General features: G+C 34.8%; 1 protein-coding gene across 1 annotated transcript in view; it reads left to right on the forward strand.

Annotated features, from left to right (window-relative positions):
- Positions 1-368: 368 nt before the first annotated feature.
- The window catches only part of LOC136832082 (retinol dehydrogenase 12-like), a 33,609-nt gene continuing 6,290 nt past the window's right edge, over positions 369-27,687 (forward strand). Inside the window, exons 1-4 of the mRNA XM_067092714.1 lie at positions 369-1,581; positions 15,158-15,352; positions 17,045-17,233; positions 27,366-27,524. Coding sequence (XP_066948815.1) covers positions 1,461-1,581; positions 15,158-15,352; positions 17,045-17,233; positions 27,366-27,524 — 664 coding nt within the window. The 5' untranslated portion in view covers positions 369-1,460. The remainder of the gene's footprint in view (positions 1,582-15,157; positions 15,353-17,044; positions 17,234-27,365; positions 27,525-27,687) is intronic.

Here is a 27,687-nt window from a genome sequence, read left to right on the forward strand (position 1 = left end):
TCTATTACACACACACACACACACACACACACACACATATATATATATATATATATATATATATATATATATATATATATATATATATATATATATATATATATATATATATATATATATACATATATATATATACATCACATACACAATTGTCCTTTTAGCATATATATATATATATATATATATATATATATATATATATATATATATATATATATATATATATATATATACTGTATATATATATAAAGAGAGAGAGAGAGAGAGAGAGAGAGAGAGAGAGAGAGAGAGAGAGAGAGAGAGAGAGAGCACACTGTAATGTTAACCACTGTCTTGCTATCATGCCGTGGGCATTATAATGTTAACACGGTTCTTGCTGTCAACCGATATCCCACCCCTACCTGTTGAGCGCAAGAGTTTTATTCTTGTGTTTAAGATGGGCAAGTTATTCATTCACAAATACTGACAGTTATTTCATACTATACATGAACACACATGCATGCATTCATCTATGTTTTATTTGTGGTCTTTGATTAACAAAATAAGCGATAGAAAAACCCTAAGAAAAGGAAAGAAGAGAAATAAACAAAAGTTTAAGTGCAAGAAGAATGCAGCAAGGTCGATTACGCAATAGAGGTGGAGACTATAGTCTTACCGCGGAGTGGCCGTGCTAGTTTTATTTGTAAGGCTTCGTTCTGCCAGAGAGACAGGCAGACAGACTGAGATAGACAGACAGACGTGGACATAATAGACAGCGCTCTGTTGTGACATGTTCGTTGGCTGTAGTGTTCGGACGTGATCGAGAATCAACTTCGTGTTGGATATTCGAGTGTTTTTGTGTATCTGCATAGACGCATAGAAAGTCGCAATGTTACAAGTTTGTTTATGAATTAGAGGACTGCTCAATATTAGCTCGTTAAATTTAGCAAGGAACAAAGACGAGCAAAGTTTTTACTTTCAATTTTTCTTGTGGAAAAAGGACTTCAATAATTCATTAAAGTTTTCAGAATGACAAATGTTCGTCCGCTGGAACGAAAATTAGTGTAGTGTCTCATACTGTGTTCATACATAAGAGATAGAAAATCGGTAATGCTTCTCGCTTCAGAAATACAAGAAGGAAAATAGGTAATGCTTCTCGCTAGGTGAAAAAGAGTATTATTAAAATAGTTCGTATAGACGTTTTGGAAAAAAAAAAGTTCTGGCAGAAATACTCCCGTAATCAGAAATTCGTTCCTTGAAACAAGAATAATTGTGGTGTCTCACATTGCGTTCAGACATAAAGGGGAGAAAATCGGTAATGCTTCTCGCTTGATGAAAAAAAAAAAAATTCTCAAAACAGTTTGTAGAAATATTTTTTCACAAAAATACGCCCCTTAAAAGATAAACTCGTCCTGTACCGCACTCTCCCATTTTGTTCATCTTACCTACTAACTGGTAACAAGAAGAAGGGGCAAACCACAATGGAGTACATGTTAGGTGGAATATTGAATTTCCAGTGGCTTAAGCCCAGCCTTTTCACTACCGGATGGGGTTGCCTGTTCAAGGAGGAAGGCAGATTTCTGGCTAAGGCGTGCGCTGCGGGTAAGTCTTTTCCCTTTTCTGTCGATTTTAGAGGATGTTATTTTGTATTCACAAAGCCTTTTCTATTTAAAAAAAAACTGCATTTCTAGCTAATAATAATAATAATAATAATAATAATAATAATAATAATAATAATAATAATAATAATAATAATAATGTCTTTCCCCTTGCTTTTATCTTCCATTCTAAAAGCTTTTGTGAAAAAATATTTCTGCAAACTGTTCTGAGGATTTTTTTATCCACATTTTATGTAAGTAAGTAAGTAAGTAAGTATGTAATAATAATAATAATAATAATAATAATAATAATAATAATAATAATAATAATAATAATAATAATAATAGTAATAATAATAATAATAATAAATACAGTACTTTTTAACTTTAAATAGTATACGTGGCTTAAGGCAAAAAATAAGACAATGGCCACTACTTTATACATAGGTACTTTATACATATTTGTTAGATTATCCAAATATACTATTTGATTCAAGAATAAACGTCTCCTTAGTTATTTGCAGTGCTACCTAATCTCTATCTCTCTGTCTTAACCTTCCTTCCAATTCGTCTCTTCTTGTCACTCACTGTGCTTATTATATTCACCTCTCTCTCTCTCTCTCTCTCTCTCTCTCTCTCTCTCTCTCTCTCTCTCTCTCTCTCTTTGTGTTCACCCTCCACATATCATTTCCTTTTTTCTTTTCAGTCATTGTGCCAAGTCACCTCTCTCTCTCTCTCTCTCTCTCTCTCTCTCTCTCTCTCTCTCTCTCTCTCTCTCTCTCTCTCTCTGCATACTGACTAGGTATGGAGTGAGTATCACAGAAAACATGTGATATTAAAATCAAATGGAAAACATTTATATAACGAAACAATGAAATTAAGAAATAAAGTTGGTAAACTAACGATTACAGATTCATAAAATCAACATAAATATTCACAACATCCGGAAATAAAGGACATATTTGCATAATAGCGATAGAAGTAACAGGGGCATTACAGAAAAAAGGGCCACGAACTGAAGTGCTGATTAAGCACATACAATAAAAAATGCATTAAAGAAATGGAAACATAATGACAATGAAAAAGGAATGAATTGAATGAGAAATTACATTTAGACCGAAGAAACAAAAAATAAAGCTACAAATTAAAAGATAAACAGCCATGCGATTATAAAAATAAATGAAAGCTATCAAGAGGGTTAACGAAAGCATGCTCAGGTGGCAAGAAGTAAAGGGATAAACGAACTAAATACAAGCAAGAGGCGAAGAAATGTAAGAACGGAAAAAAAGGTAAATAAAAGAACCAAACTACCAAAGGTGGTTAGGTTGATGTGAACTTACGAGAGCAATGCCAATTACAGGCCAGGAGTTTTAGAGCGCCAGGAATTCTAGGAAAAAATAAAAGAAAAAGACAGGGCATGGTAAAATCGTTCATAAAAAAACTAAATTACGGTTGTTCAAAGTAAAAATAATAGAAACGAGATAAAATATTGACATTAGAAAAAGAAAAATTGGAATGCTTGTAAAAAATCCTATAAAAACTTGATGGCTGGGGTCGGTTGGATGATAGACACTTACGTTGAAAAATAAAAAGGAAGTGAAGAATATTTGAACTACAGAACAAGGTAGCGTTGAAAAGTTTAATATCTGTCTGAAAATTTTCAGTATCCTTACTCCGGTCTATCTATCTCTCTCTCTCTCTAATTCTGTGTAACAATGAAGGCCCAAACGTTCTTCATATATTATATATATATATATATATATATATATATTTTTATCACACCGTGATTTATATACAATCATGAAGCTACAAATGTCGCAATATCAAATTCACGCTACCTCGGGAATATCTCCGATGGAGAATTATCACCGAAGGGGAATTTATAAGTGATAAATGGATTGGTACTGCCGGGTCACGAACCCTCGACACAGAACTTATCCAGCAACTCCAGTCAACGTTACCAGGATCCACTCAGACAGGTCAGACGGACAGAGACCTCGCTCCCTCTGGTCAGTGATCCCGAGGTGATCCACAACTCGCCTGTCTGCATCTCTCTCTCTCTCTCTCTCTCTCTCTCTCTTTGATATTGATTTGGATATCCTAGATTAACTGATAGCATATTTATCATGTCTATAGTATATTTCTGAAAGGGAATAAATATATAACTATTACATTACTGTAAAGTTTATTTACACAGTTTATATATAAATGATGTAAGTACAATATATTCCAGTTGTGTTTGTTTGCTCTGATACCATTACCTTATCACTTTCATATGTTTTTACTTTCACTTCTGCAAGTCTTGTCTTTTTCTTATTTATCCTAATATTATTTAACTTCCAGATTTTAAAGAACTCTGATATTTTGGCAAAGAATGCTATGACATCTTTTGATAAATCAACTCCACACATTCAATTTCAGATACAATATTTTTAAAACATTCTTTTCCCGCCTGCAGAATCCATGCACAATTGAAATACTTCCAGGTTTTGAAAATAAAATGATTCTGGGGAAGCATACTGTTCACCGCTTTTACTTCATCTGTCTACCTCTTATCCTTGGGCAACATTCACAAACACACACACACACATCCGTACACCCAGACAGATAGATAAATAGATATAGACCAATAGATAGATCGTTATTTGACCAAAGATTTGTACATGGACAAAGGTACGGTAGAATGCACTAAAATTTAAACTTGATGATCAAAACTGCATAAATGAAAGTCCTTCAGCAATGGTTCAACAAAAAAAGTCGAAGAATGACACATTTGCATAAATACACAGTTCCAACAGTTCAACAAAACATACAAAAGTTGCTATACATTGCTATAAATACATAACAATTCCTCAAACACAACACCTCCTCCAAAAAAATCTGTAACAACGCTATGACACACAACACACACACACACACTAATACATAATCCTGCTTTATAGTTTAATTACCTTTGAGTGGAGGGATGGAATTGCATTAAAATGTTGTTGTCGCTTAGAGTATCGATTCCAAAGAGTCTGGATTTCATTCATCTTGTAGTCAGTTCAAAGTACTACTGCTTATCAGCGTTTATGCTATCAATGCGACACCACCAATGAATCCATTGTTGTCTAAGTTCTTTTGCCCTTGGAAACCAGTATTGTTTGTCTGATCCTGATGTTTTTGTTCTTGTATTATACTGAACAGTTGTTTGGCATATCTGCAGCATTGAAGTATGTCTAGTGGAAAAATCACGATGAAATGCTGTATTTGGCTTGGGTGAGACTGGTGCACAAAACTGCATGTAAAAGCTGACGTCATCACTCACTCCCGCCTCGAGCTCTACCTGCGCGCCGTCTGACCTGTCTGAGTGGGTCCTGAACGTTACCACCCAAAAGCTCAGTGATTACTCCATCGGAAATATTCAAAGTGAATTTGATATTAAGCATTTGTAGCTTTATGAATATATATATATATATATATATATATATATATATATATATATATAAATTATATATTATATTATATATATATATATATATATATATATATATATATATATATATATATATATATATAAATATTATATATATATATATATATATATATATATATATATATATATATATATATATATATATATATATATATATAATATAATCTTTCGTCCTTTTATAGAAATGCAAAAACCATATAATTAACGACTAATTACCCAATTTCCACTGAAATTTTGTGAAAATCCGGAAGATGAATGAAGTAAGGGATATATTCCCACTTCGAGCGTCGAACCCGTGCTGGAAGAACAAAGCGTTCAGTGCTTTTTAACAAATACGTGGAATGGTAGGTAGGCCAGAGCTGTGTTAAACTTATACTGGAAAAAGTATGAAAAAAGTAAAGAAAAAATATGACATGGGTTACAATTCTTTTTGCAAATTTTATACATTTCAGCTCGTCCAGGTTTTGTACACAAAATGATTTACGAACCTGCCACAGGATTATTATTGTAATAAAAACCTGACCAGTCAATTCAATAATACATTATTAACATCTGAAGCTCTAACAGGTGATAAGACCACACTGTGAATCATTTATCATACCCAGGACAGAAAAAAAACGGATTTCAAATGGCCGATTTATAAAACCTCTGATATAGTTGTCCGGGTTCGTAAAATAATGGAATTTCCGAGACGAATGAACAATTCTAATCACGAATTCATGTCCACAGAGACGAACTAGAGACAAGCCACAGCGAATTATTCAGGTTAGTCGCTCAGTGCAGTGACTACATGAGTAGTAGTCATTTAAAAGGATTAACGATGCGTGTTGATATTTTGCTATGGTCTTCTTCGTCTGTCTGGAGATTTATTCTTTATTACATTTGTATGCGAGTGAAGGTTTATCAATATCTTATTTCATTATTCGTCGTTTAAAGTTACTTGAAACTCTTTCTTCCTCTGAATAATTCTATATGTGTGTTGTAACCTTCATAAGTACCTTTCCTTGGTCACACAGTCAATGCTCTAATGTTTCTCTCTCTCTCTCTCTCTCTCTCTCTCTCTCTCTCTCTCTCTCTCTCTCTCCCTTTATAGTCGAACATCAATAGTTAGCTTAAATAACGTCTCTGTATTTGAATTTCCGTATATATACGTCATTTAAACTCTCTCTCTCTCTCTTTCTCTCCATTCCTCATGCTATTTCCTCGACCAATATTTCAAACCCAAAAGCGTTTGTTACAAGGACAAGAGACAGATCACAGAAGTAGCGGAAATTGACCAAATATTTACCAGCTGTCTTTGGGAGACACTTTGTACAAAAACCTCAGGAGCGAGATAGAAGGGAAATTGCTCGGAAGTTCTCTATGTATCTATCTACCTCTTTCCCTATCTATCTCTTTCTCTCTCTCTCTCTCTCTTTTTGTCTATCTATCTACCTGTCTCTTTCTCCCTCTATCTATCTATCTCTCTCTCTCTCTCTGTATGCATCTCTATCTATCTATATATCTTTCTATCCATATATTCCTCTCTATCTTTTGTAATCAAATACACATGCAGCCTTGCTTATGACGATTTTTCATAGGGAATAAGAGTCTCGAACCACTTAAGAGCACTCAGTAACGTTTCATATTTTATAAGTAGCAATGGCGTCATTTCTGATCAACGTTCTTCAAATTTATGTCTAAAATATAAGACGGCTGAATACTGTATGACGACATGGCCACACTTTTCGTTATAAATGCAAGGTTCTACATTATTATCAACAGCAGCAAGTCCAGTGAGGAAAAATTTAACAAGTATATAATTATTTATTGACGATAAGAATTACAAGAATTGAAAATGATGTACTAAATTATACATTCTGGACTTAGAAGAAGAGCAAAGCAAAGTGGGAACTGATGAATCACAAAACATACACTTATTATACACCAATATGCACTATGATACTTTGCCTCGAAGCATTAGTAACGATTAACTGGTAGTATTTAATATTAAAGTTTGGATTTTGTTTGAGAATGACGGTGGGAGAGTGACCGGTTTGGTGTGAACGTTCCCGAAATATGTTTCACGTTTTTTTAACACTTTAACTAAAAGGCTTATCAGGGAAGTTAGGGATGCACAAGAAGTTGCAGATGCAACTTGATGGAAGTTAGAAGAGAGGAAGTTGTAGGTGCAAGTCTTCATGATTCAAGCAGTCACAGAGATTGGATGCATGACATAACTTTTAATTTAGAGAGAAAAAGAACACAGTATCAAGTCTGATACATTAAATCTTCCTGAAAACGGTTGAATCATCAGTGGAAGATTGAATGAAAGATTAAATCAGTAGAACAGAAGAGAGGAGAAGAACAGACTTAAGCTTACGCATCCATATTGACACTTAACAGTCAATCTCTTTCACATCTACGTCAGCATCTGACCTAAAACCTCCAGATCTCCTCTCCTGCCATGCCACCACCACCACCAGCAGGCTCTTCCGCCGGAAGTTGTCCAATAAGACGAACGCGCATTGGCAATACATTCACTCTCTCCCCCCTCAGGGGATCTAGCGCGTGATCGTCTGGAAATGTTTGTTGTCCGCTGTTCCAGAAAGTTTCTTATATCAGCGTCTGCGGACCGGAGTTGCCGAAAAACCAAACGACACTGTCGCTTCGGGATTATTTACGGGGGCTTTTGCTCTCTCTCTCACCGTCTGAGAAGCTACAAGAATTTCTGGTATGCAATTTTAATGGCGTCTCTGTCGTGTTTCTTCTTGATCTTTGTTGTTTTGCCTGACTTGTGAATTATTAAAAGGATGCGGGAGTTGGGACGTTCGCTGAGGATAAAAGTGTGAAAATCTTTAACAGAGAGAGAGAGAGAGAGAGAGAGAGAGAGAGAGAGAGAGAGAGAGAGAAAAATTTTTAGGGAAAAGAGAGAAAGGGAGAGAGGATCTTTTAAGCTGAATCGCAGAGAGAGAGAGAGAGAGAGAGAGAGAGAGAGAGAGAGAGAGAGAGAGAGAGAGAGAGAGAGAGAGAGAGAGAGAGGAGATTTTTAGGGAAAAGAGAAAAGAGAGAGAGGATCTTTTTTTAGCTGAATCGCAGAGAGAGAGAGAGAGAGAGAGAGAGAGAGAGAGAGAGAGAGAGAGAGAGAGAGAGATCACCCTCACGCACCTTTCATTGCCAATAACTTTTTAATAAGAAAAAAATCTTTTAGCAATCAGCAAAGAGAGAGAGAGAGAGAGAGAGAGAGAGACGCACCTTTCATTTCCAATAACTTTCTAATCTGAGAGAGAGAGAGAGAGAGAGAGAGAGAGAGAGAGAGAGAGAGAGAGAGAGAGAGAGAGAGAGAGAGAGCACCCTCACCCACCTTTCATTTCCAATAACTTTCTAATAAGAAAAAAAAAACGAAAAAGTCGTACAGAACGCTGAGAGAGAGAGAGAGAGAGAGAGAGAGAGAGAGAGAGAGAGAGAGAGAGAGAGAGAGAGAGAGAGAGAGAGAGAGAGAGAGAACGTTAAATATCAGGAACCTGCGAATTCCAAGATAAATTCTCCCCCAGACAATATACTGAAGAAGCAAAACAGGCGAGACTGAACCTTATCTCCCTTTGCAACAAAGGTGCAAATACTCTGCAGGCGTAGACGAAGGAGAAGCTGCAGCATTTTATGAAATCTCTGATGATGCTTATCCATCATGGCAAACCGGCCTCTCTTTTTACATAGTTATTGCTGTTGCTGCCTCAGATTTATTACTATTTTCATTATTTTTTTCTTAATATTCGCCTATAAGCTTCCTTCCCTTATTTTCTGTTGCTTGAATAATCGCTGTTTTTTACCAGAGAGTATTTATAATATAGTGTTGCTTACGGAAAATAATTTGATTTTCTTTACAAATTTTCTAACTATTATTCATTTCCTCATATTGTTTTACTCATGTTACAAATTCTATCAAGATAAATGTAATTCATTCTTTTTAATTTGCTTATTACTAACATTTAGAGCATTGGTTATATTCTCGAAATATTTTAAACACAAACAAAAAATGAATTATTAAGTTCACGTAACATCTGACTATAATAAAACTGTTATAATTTTATCTGCAAAATTTAAAGAAATATTTAACGTTTTTCCATATCAGAAAATATAATTTGATGTGAAAGTCGACGGAACGGGCAACTGAAAAGAAGTCTAAAAGTAATGCAATAAAGGTGACTCAAAGATAAAAGAAGGAACATGTCTGATTTTCTATCTTCATGGAGTACTGACTGAAAAAGTACTTGTAGTGAAATGTCCCTACAAATAACTTGGAAAGGTCTAAGATCTAAAGTGAGGTAATAATGGCCACCTAAGCAGTCTAGGCTTTTATTTAGACTTTGTTTAGACACTTCCGAGAAGGAAAACAAGAGAAGAAAGACACAGCAACAAGAGAATAAGGTCAAAAGGTCAAAGGGCCTTGAAATTTTAAAGGTTCGTTGTTGCGTCAGATTTTTCTTTCTTCGCTCTTTTATCCAGTGATTTAAAGAGGAGAGGGAGCTAGAGCATTCACCGCGGATAAAGGAGGGTTTAATGTTTAACACACACACACACACACAGAGAGAGAGAGAGAGAGAGAGAGAGAGAGAGAGAGAGAGAGAGAGAGAGAGAGAAAATTTTAGGGAAAAGAGAGAAAGAGAGAGAGGATCTTTTAAGCTGAAGCGCAGAGAGAGAGAGAGAGAGAGAGAGAGAGAGAGAGAGAGAGAGAGAGAGAGAGAGAGAGATCACCCTCACGCACCTTTCATTTCCAATAACTTTCTAATACGACGCTGAGAGAGAGAGAGAGAGAGAGAGAGAGAGAGAGAGAGAGAGAGAGAGAGAGAGAGAGAGAGAGAGAGAGAGAGAGATCACCCTCACGTACCTTTCATTCCCAATAACTTTCTAATACGAAAAAAGTCGTACAGAACGCTGAGAGAGAGAGAGAGAGAGAGAGAGAGAGAGAGAGAGAGAGAGAGAGAGGAGAGAGAGAGAGAGAGAGAGAACGTTAAATATCAGGAACCTGCGAATTCCAAGATAAATTCTCCCCCAGACAATATACTGACGAAGCAAAACAGGCGAGACTGAACCTTATCTCCCTTTGCAACAAAGGCGCAAATACTCTGCAGGCGTAGACGAAGGAGAGGCTGCAGCATTTTATGAAATCTCTGATGATGCTTATCCATCATGGCAAACCGGCCTCTCTCTTTACATAGTTATTGCTGCTGCTGCCTCAGGTTTATTACTATTTTTATTTTTTTTTTCTTAATATTCGCCTATAAGCTTCCTTCCCTTATTTTCTGTTGCTTGAATAATCGCTGTTTTTACCAGAGTGTATTTATGATATAGTGTTGCTTACGGAAAATAACTTGATTTTCTTTACAAATTTTCTAACTATTATTCATTTCTTCATATTGTTTTACTCATGTTACAAATTCTATCAAGATAAATGTAATTCATTCTTTTTAATTTGCTTATTACTAACATTTAGAGCATTGGTTATATTCTCGAAATATTTTAAACACAAACAAAAAATGAATTATTAAGTTCACGTAACATCTGACTATAATAAAACTGTTATAATTTTATCTGCAAAATTTAAAGAAATATTTAACGTTTTTCCATATCAGAAAATATAATTTGATGTGAAAGTCGACGGAACGGGCAACTGAAAAGAAGTCTAAAAAGTAATGCAATAAAGGTGACTCAAAGATAAAAGAAGGAACATGTCTGATTTTCTATCTTCATGGAGTACTGACTGAAAAAGTACTTGTAGCGAAATGTCCCTACAAATAACTTGGAAAGGTCTAAGATCTAAAGTGAGGTAATAATGGCCACCTAAGCAGTCTAGGCTTTTATTTAGACTTTGTTTAGACACTTCCGAGAAGGAAAACAAGAGAAGAAAGACACAGCAACAAGAGAATAAGGTCAAAAGGTCAAAGGGCCTTGAAATTTTAAAGGTTCGTTGTTGCGTCAGATTTTTCTTTCTTCGCTCTTTTTATCCAGTGATTTAAAGAGGAGAGGGAGCTAGAGCATTCACCGCGGATAAAGGAGGGTTTAATGTTTAACACACACACACACAGAGAGAGAGAGAGAGAGAGAGAGAGAGAGAGAGAGAGAGAGAGAAAAATTTTTAGGAAAAGAGAAAAGAGAGAGGATCTTTTAAGCTGAAAAAGAGAGAAAGAGAGAGAGATCTTTTAGAGAGAGAGAGAGAGAGAGAGAGAGAGAGAGAGATCACCCTCACGCACCTTTCATTGCCAATAACTTTTTAATAAGAAAAAAAAAACCGCACAGCAAAGAGAGAGAGAGAGAGAGAGAGAGAGAGAGCACCCTCACGCACCTTTCATTTCCAATAACTTTCTAATACGACGCTGAGAGAGAGAGAGAGAGAGAGAGAGAGAGAGAGAGAGAGAGAGAGAGAGATCACCCTCACGCACCTTTCATTTCCAATAACTTTCTAATACGAAAAAGTCGAACAGAACGAGAGAGAGAGAGAGAGAGAGAGAGAGAGAGAGAGAGAGAGAGAGAGAGAGAGAGAGAGAGAGAGAGAGCGTTAAATATCAGGAACCTGCGAATTCCAAGATAAATTCTCCCCCAGACAATATACTGACGAAGCAAAACAGGCGAGACTGAACCTTATCTCCCTTTGCAACAAAGGCGCAAATACTCTGCAGGCGTAGACGAAGGAGAGGCTGCAGCATTTTATGAAATCTCTGATGATGCTTATCCATCATGGCAAACCGGCCTCTCTCTTTACATAGTTATTGCTGCTGCTGCCTCAGGTTTATTACTATTTTCATTTTTTTTTCCTTAATATTCGCCTATAAGCTTCCTTCCCTTATTTTCTGTTGCTTGAATAATCGCTGTTTTTACCAGAGTGTATTTATGATATAGTGTTGCTTATGGAAAAATAATTTTATTTTCTTTACAAATTTTCTAACTATTATTCATTTCCTCATATTGTTTTACTCATGTTACAAATTCTATCAAGATAAATGTAATACATTTTTTTTTATTTGCTTATTACTGACATTTAGAGCATTGGTTATATTCTCGAAATATTTTAAACACAAACAAAAAATGAATTATTAGGTTCACATAACATCTGACTATAATGAAACTGTTATAATTTTATCTGCAAAACTTAAAGAAATATTAAACGTTTTTCCATATCAGAAAATATAATTTGATGTGAAAGTCGACGGAACGGGTAACTGAAAAGAAGTCTAAAAAGTAATGCAATAAAGGTGACTCAAAGATAAAAGAAGGAACATGTCTGATTTTCTATCTTCATGGAGTACTGACTGAAAAAGTAACTGTAGCGAAATGTCCCTACAAATAACTTGGAAAGGTCTAAGATCTAAAGTGAGGTAATAATGGCCACCTAAGCAGTCTAGGCTTTTATTTAGACTTTGTTTAGACACTTCCGAGAAGGAAAACAAGAGAAGAACGATACAGCAACAAGACAATAAGGTCAAAAGGTCAAAGGGCCTTGAAATTTTAAAGTTTCGTTGTTGCGTCAGATTTTTCTTTCTTCGCTCTTTTATCCAGTGATTTAAAGAGGAGAGGGAGCTACAGCATTCACCGTGGATAAAGGAGGGTTTAATGTTTAAGAGAGAGAGAGAGAGAGAGAGAGAGAGAGAGAGAGAGAGAGAGAGAGAGAGAGATGGACGCTAAACTCTCGTATTTCCACTGAAAATAACTTTTTTTCATTTTTGGGGGGATTGTTCCATTTCAACCATTGCATGACAAAAGAATTCGTATGCAAATATAACAGTTCACTTTCGTTCAAACGAAAAGACAAAAGAATAAGAAAAAAATTGGTTGTGTCAAGACAAATTCTTTCCTGGAAACAAACTGAACAGGTAAAGCACAGAGAACTGAACCTTACACCTTTAGCAACAAGGATAAAATTACTCTGCAGATATTGTTTAAAGAGAATAATGACAAACTTCAGATATTTATCTTTGACGATGCAAATTCATTCTGGATATGACTTTACAAAATTTAAAGAAAGGGGTTTTATTGCAGTTCACCTCTCTTTAAAAGAAAAAAATGAAATTTTCTATGATTTCCCAGTACTCGAGAAAGCGAGTGATTACAGGAAAAATTGTCAGTCTTTCTTTGGGGTTCTTACTCTTGCTTGGTCAATAAGGTATCACCAGGTGGCATGATATGAAAGTGAACAAGGTCATGTCAGAGAGCTCGTAAGATAAATGCTGCAGCATACTAAAATACACACACACATAGCCTATACATGCATATATATACATATACACATGTATGTGTACATATATATATGTATATATATATAAATAATATATATATATATATTATATATATATATATATATATATATATATATATATATATATATATATATATATATATATATATATATATATATATATATATATATATATACATACACACACATGCACACACATACAAGTACACCCACCTATATATATATATATATATATATATATATATATATATATATATATATATATATATATATATATATATATATATATATATATATATATATATAGCAAATTAGTTTAGACAAGGCCATTCGACTTGGCAAATATGATGCCTTTAGTACTTAAATTAATAATCGTATACTTTTTGCCAATAACTACACACATCTATACCTCTAAGTATACATATAAACACTCATATATTCATTAGTAATCTGTTTCGCCTAAAGAAAAACGAGAGTAAAGCCACTGCAACAAGAAAGTCTCAGATAATTTCCTTAACGTTAGCAATTTCAAATACATGTAAAGAAGACCCATCAGCAACACGTAAACCCACCTTACATGAGCTGAACCACTCGTCTTTTATCTTGTAGCCCCTCTCTGGTGTCATGGATATTGTGACCCTTTTGTTACAACAGCTCTTCTTGTCGTCAGTTCAAAATCAGAAATTTCTAGATCTATCTCTCTTTCTCCTCACATCACAGAACCTCACTAACCTGAAAAACAGTTTGGTTTTTACAACTTTGTTCTCTGTTTATAAAGGTCAATTCTAGTGACACGAACTGATTCACTGAGATGTACAGAGTTAGGTATGTCACACTAAAATTGAGATTTCTGAACAAATATTTATTGTAGTTCAATAGCTTACCCCTTGAACGATCCTAGTTCTTAATTATTATTATCATTAGTAATATTAATATTATTATTATTCCATACTATTAAGAATATCACTAAACATTCGATTGTTTGGCGTTTTTTCCCAAAATTTATTTAAGAAATAAACGCTCACGTCTACATGGTTTTTAAGCAGACCGGTTTCAAAGTGATTAACATTCATGCGAAAAGCTTCAGTGTCAGATTTTGAACAAATATAGGAATACCTCTGTTTTAAGCGTTTAGGGATTCACACACAGACAGTTTAGAGACCCACCTTCTTGTCTTCAATGGAAAACTCCAGTTTAGTGACAAATTACACGGGAGAAAACCTTTGTTCCTACAGCTATCAATATTTAAACAATAACTGAAATTACGCGCCGAAGAGTTAACACAGACTCTAAGGAATGTAGATTTTAGCATGTGTTTACTTATATGCAATTTCACCGACAGGGATTGCTTTAACTTAAGAAATTGTGCGTAGAATAACTTTAGTTTAGGTAATTTTAACTCTTATAATTCTATGCATGATAATTGCGTGCATCAGAACGATTTCTTTATATGTTCTATGAAAAACCATTTCATGTATGTAGAGACAACTTGATTAATTAGTATGAACGTGCCACAAAAATCCTCCAAGTTATGAATATTGCAATACAGAAATATGACACAACACAGTTTGTAACTTATCATTATTATTATTATTATTATTATTATTATTATTATTATTATTATTATTATTATTATTATTATTATTATTATTCAAAAGGTGAACTCTGCTCAAATAGAATAGGCCTACAGGGCCACTGACTTGAGACTTCCAAAGAATGGTATTCATTTGAAAGAAATTACATAAGTTAATAGGAAATACAGAAAGAAGAGATCAGTCATTAGAAAAAAAGATAAATCAACAAAATAATAAACAACGAGAAAAAAATGTTAATAAATTATTAAAAGCACTATCTTTCCCTTTTCAATCCACACAGTGGCTGTCGTCAACTTTGCAATAGGCGGTGACCTCACGTCAACACTTTTGCTCTGGGCTGTGGTCCTCCTTACCCGCCGTGTGTTCGCCTGCTCGTTCTGCACTTCTCAAAAAAGGCTTGATGGGAAGACCGTTGTCATCACCGGGTGTAATGTTGGCATTGGGAAAGAAACGGCCCGGGAACTGAGCAGGCGCGGTAAGTTGAAATAAAGTCACATTAGATCAGGACCTAAGCAGGCGAGGTAAGTTACAATGAGGTCACACTTCATCGGGAACTGGGCAAGCGAGGTAAGTTAAAATGAGGTCACACTTCGTCGGGAACTGAGCAGGAGAGGTAAGATAAAATGAGGTCACACTTCATCGGGAACTGGGCAAGCGAGGTAAGTCAAAATGATGTCACACTTCATCGGGAACTGAGCAGGTGAGGTAAGTTAAAATGAAGTTCCATTAGACAGGAAACTGAGCTGGCGAGGTAATTTAAAATACTGTCACACTAAATTGGGTACTTTGCAGGTGAGGCAAGATAAACTGATGTCACACTAGAACGGTAATTCAGCAGGTTAAAGTGACGTCACACTAGATAGAGAATTTCTTCATTTGGCTCTTAAAGCTTTATAGTGACAAGTGTATTCTAAAATGCGTGGAGAAGTCGAAAAGTTAAGAGGGCAAAGCTGTGAAGAGACTTGATTACAACCTTACATAATCGTGTCTGGTAAAAAACCTGACCAGTAGAATCTGTCTACTATTTTATATATATATATATATATTTATATATATATATATATATATATATATACCCATCCTCACCATATATATAGCCAAGTGGGCAATGTTTTTTTGTTTTTTAGGCTGAAATATATATGTAGAATCTACTGGTCACTTTTTACCAGATGCATGTAATTCTAATAGCCATAAATGCCCTCTTAGCTTCTCGAATTCTTCATGCTTTTTTGGATATGCTTGTAACTACAAAGCCGTAAGATCCAAACGCAAGAAATTGAAGAGACTGTGATGGCCGGTCGCGGGAAACGAACCCACGTCACCATAATCACAAGGAGCTAGCGTTGCCGACCTGACCACGAGAAGGATAAAAGTCTACTACCTCTCGTACATACATATACCTGTTGTTTTCAGATATATTTATTAGAGCTGGAATAGACCCATCCTCACCATCGTAGCCGAGCAGGCAATTCGTTTTTTTGCTTTTTAGGCTGAAATATATATGTAGAATCTACTGGTCACTTTTACCAGACACATATGTAATTCTAATAGCCAGGTATTTGTATGTACGAGAGGTAGTAGAATTTTATCCTTCTCGTGGTCAGGTCGGCAACGCGACCTCCCAGTGATTACGGTGAACGGCTTTTTAGTTACAAGCATATCCAAAAAAGCGCTAAGAATTCGAGAAGTTAAGAGGGCATTGTGGCTATTAGAATTACACGTGTCTGGTAAAAGTGACCAGTAGATTCTACATATATGTTTCAGCCTAAAAAGCAAAAAAACGATTGCCTGCTTGGCTACGATGGTGAGGATGGGTCTATTCCAGCTCTAATAAATATATCTGAAAACGACAGGTATATGTATGTATGAGAAGTAGTAGACTTTTATCCTTCTCGTGGTCAGGTTGGCAAAGCAAGCTCCTTTATGGTGTGATTATGGTGACGCGGGTTTGTTTCCAAAAAGCGCAAATTCGGCCATCACAGTCTATTCAATTTCTTGCGTTTGGATCTTACGGCTTTATATATATTACATGCATATATATATATATATATATATATATATATATATATATATATATATATATATATATGAACATTGTTTTTCTCAGTGCGCTGCACATATCATAGACGAATGGGAAATTCCTAATTCTTTTTCACGGTGTGTGCAGGCGCAAGGATCATCATGGCTTGCAGGGACACCAAGAAGGCCGAGAAAGCAGCCGCAGAAATTCGGAAGGACACAGGAGGACAGCTTGAGGTCATGAAGCTGGACCTGGCGTCGCTTACCTCCGTTAGGGCGTTTGCAGAGGAACTCAGACTGAGGGAGAAAAGACTCCACATACTAATTAATAATGCAGGTAAATACTGATCTCTTGATTTGAAGGATTCATTGATAATAATAATAATAATAATAATAATAATAATAATAATAATAAAAATAAATCTTGCAAATGACACACGATTTTGTATGCTCCGTAGGCACGATTAAGGAAATTATCGGCCTCTTGATTTGAGGGACTCATTGATAATAATAATAATAATAATAATAGGTTCTATTGAATATTATTGCTGCTTCAGCTGCATTTATTTTGTAGAAGACTTTTTCTATTTTCCTTATTGCGGACTTCTCTTCAGTGGAGTGCGTGCTAACAGCTCGCCTATATTTGTCATTTCATGGGGAAAGTCAAAATCTGGATTCTGCTTCTTTATATATTCTATACAGTTGGTTCTATACAATTGTTGCCGCGACGCGTTTCGACAGACTCTTCTGTCATTCTCCAGCAGGAGCTAGTAGAGACTGGCAGATTGCATAGGTCCTTCTGAATTTATACACGGGCTTCAGCGGGGGTCATGGATGGCGAATTCTGATTGGTTGCAGTCAGCGAACTTCAAGCCAAATGTCTGCGGCGAAGCTCGATCTGACAGATCTTCGCAACCTGGGAATGTCATTCATTCCAGCGTTCCCGATTGGCCTGCCGTTGCGTGATGTCATGCCGGCTGACATCATCGGTAGTTTGGCTGCTATTGGGCTGCGGATGAATGATGTCATTATCTCACTCTTTCTGTCGTAGTCAGGGATTGTCTCGAAGGGCGCCTCGCTCATCAGGGGCATCTCCATTCTCAGGGTTGTCGTTTTCAGGTATTCGTTGGGTTTGGCGGGTGTTCTGCATTATTCTTCTTAAATTCGTGGGTAGGAGCGATGCCCCTGCGTCGTATTCATTGTTGGTTTTGTCTCGGCAATGACAATGACAATGAATACGACGCAGGAGGCATCGCTCCTACCCACGAATTTAAGAAGAATAATGCAGAACACCCGCCAAACCCAACGAATACCTGAAAACGACAACCCTGAGAATGGAGATGCCCCTGATGAGCGAGGCGCCCTTCGAGACAATCCCCCGACTACGACAGAAAGAGTAGATAATGACATCATTCATCCGCAGCCCAATAGCAGCCAAACTACCGATGATGTCAGCCGGCATGACATCACGCAACGGCAGGCCAATGGGAACGCTGGAATGAATGACATTCCCAGGTTGCGAAGATCTGTCAGGATCGAGCTTCGCCGCAGACATTTGGCTTGAAGTTCGCTGACTGCAACCAATCAGAATTCGCCATCCATGACCCCCGCTGAAGCCCGTGTATAAATTCAGAAGGACCTATGCAATCTGCCAGTCCTCTACTAGCTCCTGCTGGAGAATGACAGAAGAGTTCGTCGAAACGCGTCGCGGCAACAATTGTATAGAACCAACTGTATAGAATATATAAAGAAGCAGAATCCAGATTTTGACTTTTCCCCCATGAAATGACAAATATAGGCGAGCTGTTAGCACGCACCTCCACTGAAGAGAAGTCCGCAATAAGGAAAATAGAAAAAGTCTTCAACAAAATAAATGCAGCTGAAGCAGCAATAATATTCAATAGAACCTGTTTAAAAGAGGGTCTGCTGCCAAATTATAATAATAATAATAATAATAAATCCCGCAAATGACAAACGATTTGGTATGCTATTTAGGCACGATTAAGGAAATTATCGGCCTCTTGATTTGAAGGACTTATTAATAATAATAATAATAATAATAATAATAATAATAATAATAATAATAATAATAAAAATAAATCTTGCAAATGACACACGATTTTGTATGCTCCGTAGGCATTGGCACGATTAAGGAAATTATCGGCCTCTTGATTTGAGGGACTCATTGATAATAATAATAATAATAATAATAATAATAAATCCCGCAAATGACACACGATTTTGTATGCTATTTAGGCACGATTAAGGAAATTATCGGCCTCTTGATTTGAAGGACTTATTAATAATAATAATAATAATAATAATAATAATAATAATAAATCTTGCAATTGACACACGATTTTGTATGCTCCATAGGCACGATTAAGGAAATTATCGGCCTCTTGATTTGAAGGACTTATTGATAATAATAATAATAGTAATAATAATAATAATAATAATAATAATAATAATAATAATAATATTAATAATAATATTAATAATAATAATAAATCTTGCAAATGACACACGATTTTGTATGCTTCGTATGCACGATTAAGGAAATTATCGGCCCCTGGCTATTTCATTGTACCTTTACTGATCTCAGCGTTCAGTGAAGTATTTGACGGTTAGTTGACTGTGGTGGGTTATAGCCAGGGTGGAGAAGGGGAGTAAGTATATAGGCCAGTGGTGAGAGAGACTATATATATACAAACATATATATATATATATATATATATATATATATATATATATATATATATATATATATATATATATATATATATATATATATATATATAACACAAAAAACCTAGACATTTTGAGGTGGGGTCCACCTCAGGTGCGTGGACCGAGCAATCTGTAAAGGCTCGCGAAAGTGACCTTTTGAAAAGTTGGGTCAGCTATTGCAGGGTCCATTTTCACTGTACGCAGCAAATTGGAAAATGCTGAAACATTCGCATACCACAAGGGTCGAAGAAACCACCTTGGTGACAAGACACGGGCTGGCAAATGCGTTTTCAGCAAAGAACGTTCTAGAAGCTGAACCAGTTACAAAATCCGGTTTTGAAGGATGCTTCTTAATAATGTATGGTGTGTACGTGTAATTTTTGAAATACAGAGGCGTGTCTTGCCGAACTTTGACCTCAAATGATGTCATACAAAAGTACGTTCGTTCGTGCGTTAGATAATGAATATAATGGGAGGAACTGTTGTTCGAATTGGACTTGTGAGATCCGGTTCATGTGTGTCTGAAGATGTGAGTGATTTTTCACATGGAGACTGTCCCAGAGGACTTGTGGAGTGAGTAAGAATTCTTATACGTTTTTAGACTTTGTTTTTCAGAACTGTGAACACACGGTATCTCCTGTGTCAGTGAAATGTGTGTTTCTGCAATTTTTACATTGTATGATTTTAATGTGACGTTTCTTCTTTCACAGGTATTTCTGTTCCACTCCATTCCTATTCATTTTCTTCTCTCACTCCTACGAGGATGAGAGTGGTATGACATTTGAGATGACCTGTTTTAATTGATTGACGTGTTCATGTTTTGACAGATGAGTTATTTTCTGTAATTGGGGTTTTATGATTTTGGAGCATTATTTCCTTAGAAGATTTTCTGATACTTATGTGAAACATTGGATTTCATTCTTCGTAATTTTTAAGAAGTTATTTTTCGTTGATTTTGTCAATAAAGGGTTTTAGTTTTGTACTTAGTATCTCATTCCAGTAGTCCTTAGATTTTAGTTAGGAAAGATATAACTTATGATGCCGGCTCACGTTACTGCTATCACACAATGTCTCGGGATAAGGAGATCAAACCTCTGTTCATAAAACAGAGACTTAAATCAAGTATATAGGCTCAGAAAGGGCCGTTACATATATATATATATATATATATATATATATATATATATATATATATATATATATATATATATATATATATATATATATATAGATAGATAGATAGATAGATAGATAGATAGAGACAGATAGATAGGTAGATGGATAGCTAAAATAGGAGGTACAAACACAGCGTTAACACACTTGCAACAGACCTTAGGAGTCTGGCGAAGCTGAGCAACGTTGCATTTGGTCAATGTTTGGATGAGTGACCACCACTGATGCATCAAAGTGTCTAGTTTCCCAACGGCAGCATTGGTAACCGTTCACAGGCGAACGGAGAAAAAATGAAAATGAAAACTTAAAAAGTAGAAAAGAATAAAAAATAAAACTATAGATGGCAACAATCCACTGGGAGCATATTCCTATGAGGTCGGGAGAAAAAAACTCGGAGCATTTACCTAATGCTCCAAGCGAGCATCACTGACGGTGAAAGGCAGCAGGACAATTTTCGTTATTTCATGAATAAAGTCCTTTCATTTTTATCCCGGGTCCACTTTGAGTCACGGGGTAAAATTCGTGTCCAGGAATATTGGGGTTGTAAAACCTTGCACGTTATTTCGAAAATAAAGCCTTGTAGTTGTTGGGGAGAATTTCTCGCCTTCGATGTATATAGAATGTTTTAAAAAATATTTGTATCTATTTTCTGATGAAGTATAACAGGTAGTTTTTCCACCATGAAGTCAAAATTCGGGTCGTAAAACCTCACACGTTATTTCGCAAATAAATGAAGGGGGCGATTCTCTCTCGCCTTCCATGCATGTAAAATATTTGTAAGAATATTTATATATTTTTATCAAATAAAGTCGGCGGGGGGAGGGGGAATTCTTTCTCGCCATCAATGTATGTAAAATATTTTTTACAAGATTTTTATCTTTTTCCTGACGAAGCATAATAGTCATGTTTTCCCTGAGGTCAGTTTGTAGACGCTATTTGAACGAAAAAAAAAAAATCCGTCATGTGCAGAGTTGATTTTTTTCTCCCCTGTTGCACGCATGGGCACTGGATTCTTTGAAAGCTTGCTTTGCCAACTGAGGAGTTTTAGGTTTGCAACGTTTGCACGATTTGAATCATAATCTATTCGAATATCACTCTGCTTGCTTGCATGCACGGCTGCTATGCCTGGTAAAAATTTCATACGGTTCCCGTAGATTTTCACAAAAAAATTACTATTGACATTCTTTATGAACAGATTTCATCTGAATAATAATAATAATAATAATAATAATAATAATAATAATAATAATAATAATAATAATAATAATAATATTTGTTACTTGTGAGCTTTTTTTTTTTCAGATGTTCATTAAAGCATTTATTAATGTCTTCTTCCCACAATTTTCTTTATTTTTCACTCTTTTTCACATGTGCCCTTGGTTTCATGGAAATACTTTTATTGAAAACAAAAACTGATAAATATTATTATTATTATTATTATTATTATTATTATTATTATTATTAGTATTATTATTATTATTTCTTCAACAAGAAACTTGCCTTCCCCATCATGGTTCTTACTAAAAGCAACATTCACCTGAAAGCGTCCCACCATTTTTGAAAGAGGAAAGTCATCTAACCTTCATTTCATTCTTCAAATCAAAATTGTCGATGGGCATTTGATGTTGCAGGACCTCATCCTGCCAGTTATATTGAGAAGGATTCATCTCTCCTTCTAAGGAGAGGGCTCCTTCGTTCATTGAGTGTGGAAAGGATGGTTGAGTCCGGATCATTTCTAAGGATTTCTGCTTTGGAAAGGTCCCACTATTACTCTCCAGATGAGGTGATGCTGAGAGAGAGAGAGAGAGAGAGAGAGAGAGAGAGAGAGAGAGAGAGAGAGAGAGAGAGAGTATGTATGTATGTATGTATGTATGTATATATACATACTATATATATATATATATATATATATATATATATATATATATATATATATATATATATATATATATATATATATATATATATATGAAAGAGAGAGAGAGAGAGAGACTGATTCTCCATCTCTCTCCCTCTACATACGTATATATATATATATATATATATATATCTATATATATATATATATATATATATATATATCTATCTATATATATATATATATACACATATATATATATATATATATATATATAATATATATATATATATATATATATATATATATATATATATATACGTAATCCTATCAATTAAGGCTAAAAGTTACCAAAAAGACAGATAATTAACTTAATTAGATCAGTCACCAGTTGAAACTGGGTTACTGAATAGATTGATTTATTCTGAACCCATGAATTAAATAAACCACATTATTCAACCATCTAGTTCAACAAAAGAATAAAAGAAATAAAAAATCTCATGGGAGCTAATAACAGCTCCAGCTTTGTCCCACTTCGGACACAAGATATTTCAACATAAGTTAGTGGATGACGCAACAGCTGGGAAACTCTTGCGACGCACATATAAGCAATTCCAAGCGCAGGACTCGAGTAGTGTTGTGCTGATCCTTCTCCAAAGAAGATTCTGGCCAGGTTCCAAGGCGTGCCCGATTCAGGAAGAGACATATCTAGATAACATTTTGGTATCAAGGACCTCCCATGTATCATTAATTGACTGCAAGGGATGTATCTTTGATCAAGGATATTACGTTAACACCATGGAGGATAATTTATGCAATCTCACTAGGCAACAGTAACTGTACTTCATTTGACTTCATGGGATATGGTTTTACTAGGATTTTCCTCAGTCAGTGACTGTTTAAGAGAGAAACTTGAAACAGGAAATTAAGGGGAGGTCTAAAGGAAGAAACTGGGAGTAATTGTCATCTTCAGACTTACCATTGGAGTAGATAATGCAGCGATCAATTGCATCAGAAGCCCTGGGTCCGATGAAAAGGCAATTTCCCAGGCTGTTCCACAAGAGGGGGAAGGACAAAGGGAGGAGGCTGTGAGAGACACACGGTGCTTGTGCTCTCACTCAACGGTATCTCTGGACTCTCTAGCTGGGTCAAAATGTGTGGGTGCTTGCTTGAAAGACTCCTCCCACCAGGTCTCGTTGGCTGGCCCCGGGGTAGCCTGAAAAATGACAAAAACTTGCTAGTACAAAGTTCATAGGAAAGTGAGTTTAAGGTACACTCTAACTAAAGGTGGCCCTAGTAAAACCTACCCTGCTGAATAGGTCCCTAAACTAAACTTCAAACCCTTTGATGACGGTTGGTGTTAAAAAAAAAAAAAAAAAAAACAGCTCTCTGGCTTCCCTCCTGGAACTGAATTACAAAGAGAAAGCTTCGGTTCTTTCCTTTTTTTGTTTTTGTTTATATTTCTACTAAACAAAGGAAGAGAGGTTGAACATTGTCAATATTTGCAATAATATATAGGTAACATATATAGGCTATATATATATATATATATATATATATATATATATATATATATATATATATATATATATATATATTGTCATTGTCAAAGTGTACTTAGTACCTGCTTATTACACAAGTGGTCACAAAATCCAAAAAATTTACCTCACTTCAGCCAGATACCTGAACTCTCATAACAATAAAATTACGACTGAACACTCTAAAGGTAACAGTGATCCCTTAAAACTTCTTATCACTTGAAAAATCAAACTAAGTTTATCAAGATATGTGTGAGGTGTTAACAATTAAACAAGAAATATAGTAGAGAAAACAGGTATCACTCCATCAAACAACTATAATTGTTTCCCTGGTCTTAATTCACTTCAGAAAACTAAAGGGAGCAAAACATGTTTATCACTTTGCCTTATGCCCTCACAATTAATCCTATTCATTGGTGGTCAATAAATGAAACACTGTTTTTAAAAATTATAAATACAAAAATCTATTTTTGACTTCAAAATTTATAATTAGAATTCACAATCTGAAAAATTTACCATTACTTAAAAACAACACAAGGTTCAATTAATTCTTAACAAAATGAATTCATAAAACTTTAATTTATCAAGAAATTATGTTAACCAAGCAAAATTTAAACTATCAAGAATTACTCAAGACTTGAAAAGGAAATCTTAATGAATAAAAATCAAATCAAGTACGCAATATTAAAGTATCAAAAATATATAAAATGCTAAGTAAATAAATGATAAATCACCAACACAAAAATTGGGCAAAATTAAGAAAATGTGAACACAAGAAAACACAAAAATGCACAAAAGATTCATCAGCACAAGAACACACAAAAAATGCACAAAAGATTTATCAACAATAATTTCACTAAGGCAAAATCTCCCTAATATATCTTATTATACCATGGTAATAATAAGTAAAAATCCACTTTACCTTACACAAGATTGTAAAACTTTTGTAAGATCCTTGCTGCAGCACAAAACACACTTCTTATATGGCACCTACAAAATCAAACAGTTTCACCAAACTCGATCTTAAAAGTTATATATTACCAGTGACCACAAATATATTATGTTAAAATTAGGGTAAGAGACAAAGAGAATCTGACCAACTCAAATGGTCTCTCACAGGCTAATGCAGAGCCTCCCAAATTCTATTATGAGAAGAAACCTATGTTGCCACTAAGGCATTTTGGGAAACGGGCCCAGGAATTTTCCCTGAAGAAGGGGAAATAAAAGGGAATTTTCCCTGGCTCAAAAAGGGCTATCTAGACCTGTCAGCACATATCTCTTTTAATGACAGGGGATTTCCTGACTGAACACTTGTTCAAACAACAGCCTTTTGGGCCAACCAGTGTTATCTAAACCTATCATCCCATATCTCTTTTGATGACAGTTTAAGTGGATAAGGATACAAACCTTGCAAAAGGGGGCTACTCTGGTTGAACACCTGACACCTGTGTAAACATCACCAGCCTACCACACCACTTGTGTAAACATCGCCCTAACAACAAAAATGTATTTTTAAATTCTATTAGTAACTCTTTTAAGATATGACATTTGATATTTCAACAGTCACTATTATTAAACACAACACATGACAAATATAAGAGAAAATATATCAAAATTACAGAAAACATATATATTACAAGGCCACATCATTAGAATATATATACCTTGCATTTCATTTTTTTTTCTCTCTCTCTCTCATAGAAAAAAAAGAGTAAAAAATTCAGGTGAAATGACGAAGCAGGAAACTTTGTGAAGAATTGGACGTGTGGCACACCTGATGCCTCTCAGCTCTCAAGGGAAAATGAGAATCGAAAGAAAGAAGAAAGGAAGAAGAAGAAAGAGAAGAAAGAAGCTAAAGGAAAACTGCTCCCCAACAAATAGATTGCAATCTATTATAACTTCATCAAGAGGGGGGAAGAAGTCTGTTTAATAAAGCAGGTTTTTAGTGAGGGGGAGAAAGGGGACTTTATTGATAATAATAATAATAATAATAATAATAATAATAATAATAATAATAATAATAATAATAATAATAATAATTTATCCTTATTATTTCTGCTATTTTGAATAATAATAATAATAATAATAATAATAATAATAATAATAATAATAATAATAATAATAATAATAAGAATAATAATAATAATAATAACAACTTATCGTTATCACTACTGTTGCTTCTATGAATAATAATAATAATAATAATAATAATAATAATAATAATAATAATAATAATAATAATAATAATGAGAATAATTTTCGAAAAGTTATCATAGAATCATGAGTATAACCTTCTTCATATAAAATTAATTCTCTTGACACTTAATCTTATAATGGACGCGACAGAAATGTTGCAGTAATAGCTTTCTGTTTCATTCGTCTAAATTATTACTAAACGAATTCTCATTACGACAGAATACAAAGACACAAGCAAAAACTTTCATTAATCTTACTTGAGGGAATAAGATTTTATTCCTCTTCACTTCTCAGCGAAATCTCTGATATTCCAAAACTTGTTGAACACACCAGTTATTACAGTACATAATTCAGAGCATTTCTTGTGTGTGAAATGATATCTAAAGAATATACAGAGATAGGATCTGTATTTCTATACTTCTATATGTCCCCTGAACTTCTAAAGTGTAATTTCAATGAACAAACATAAGATATAGCATTGGAGTCTTGAAGAGGTAAGGATCATAATTATATATTTTTAATCCCGATTTGGTTCTTTGGGTTTGCCGGGGTGGCAAAAATACACGAACTATAATGACAAAAATAAATTACTATAATGACAAAAATACATAAAATAAATTACTATAAATACAAAAGTGCACAACTATAATGATAAAAATAAGTGACTATATGACAAAAATGTTAACTATAATGAAAAAATGCATAACTATAATGACACAATTACAAGATTATAATGAAAAAAGTTAAGACTACAATAAAAAAGTAAAAAATCAAAATGACAAAAATAAATGACTATAATGAAAACATAGTGAAAAAATACATGACTATAATGACAAAAATACTTAACTATAATAAAAAAAACAAATATGACAAAAATACATAAAATACGTAATGTGATCTCCGTAGATTTCCACCCAGAATCTCCCGGGTTTTCACCTGGAAATCATAACTAATGACCTCCTGGATTCCACCAGGTATTTTCATGTGTCCTTACATGAAGACCGAAGACGGGTTCGAGATGCAGATGGGGACCAACCACCTGGGGCACTTCCTGCTGACGAATCTTCTGCTGCCTCTCCTGACTCACTCGGAACCAGCCCGAGTCGTCACCCTCAGCTCCATCGAACATTTGAGTGAGTCATTGATTGACTGATTGGTTGGTTTAGTGCTATGATGTGGCGTTACTAGGCTAAGGTCAACTACGGTTGAAATATAACACATTAAAGGGGTTCTTTCTTGAGTGAGTAATTGACCGATTGGTTGACTTAATGCTGTGCTATGGCGTTACACTGACTA

Source organism: Macrobrachium rosenbergii, chromosome 49, assembly GCF_040412425.1.
Source record: "Macrobrachium rosenbergii isolate ZJJX-2024 chromosome 49, ASM4041242v1, whole genome shotgun sequence".
Taxonomy (NCBI): Eukaryota; Metazoa; Arthropoda; class Malacostraca; order Decapoda; family Palaemonidae; genus Macrobrachium; species Macrobrachium rosenbergii.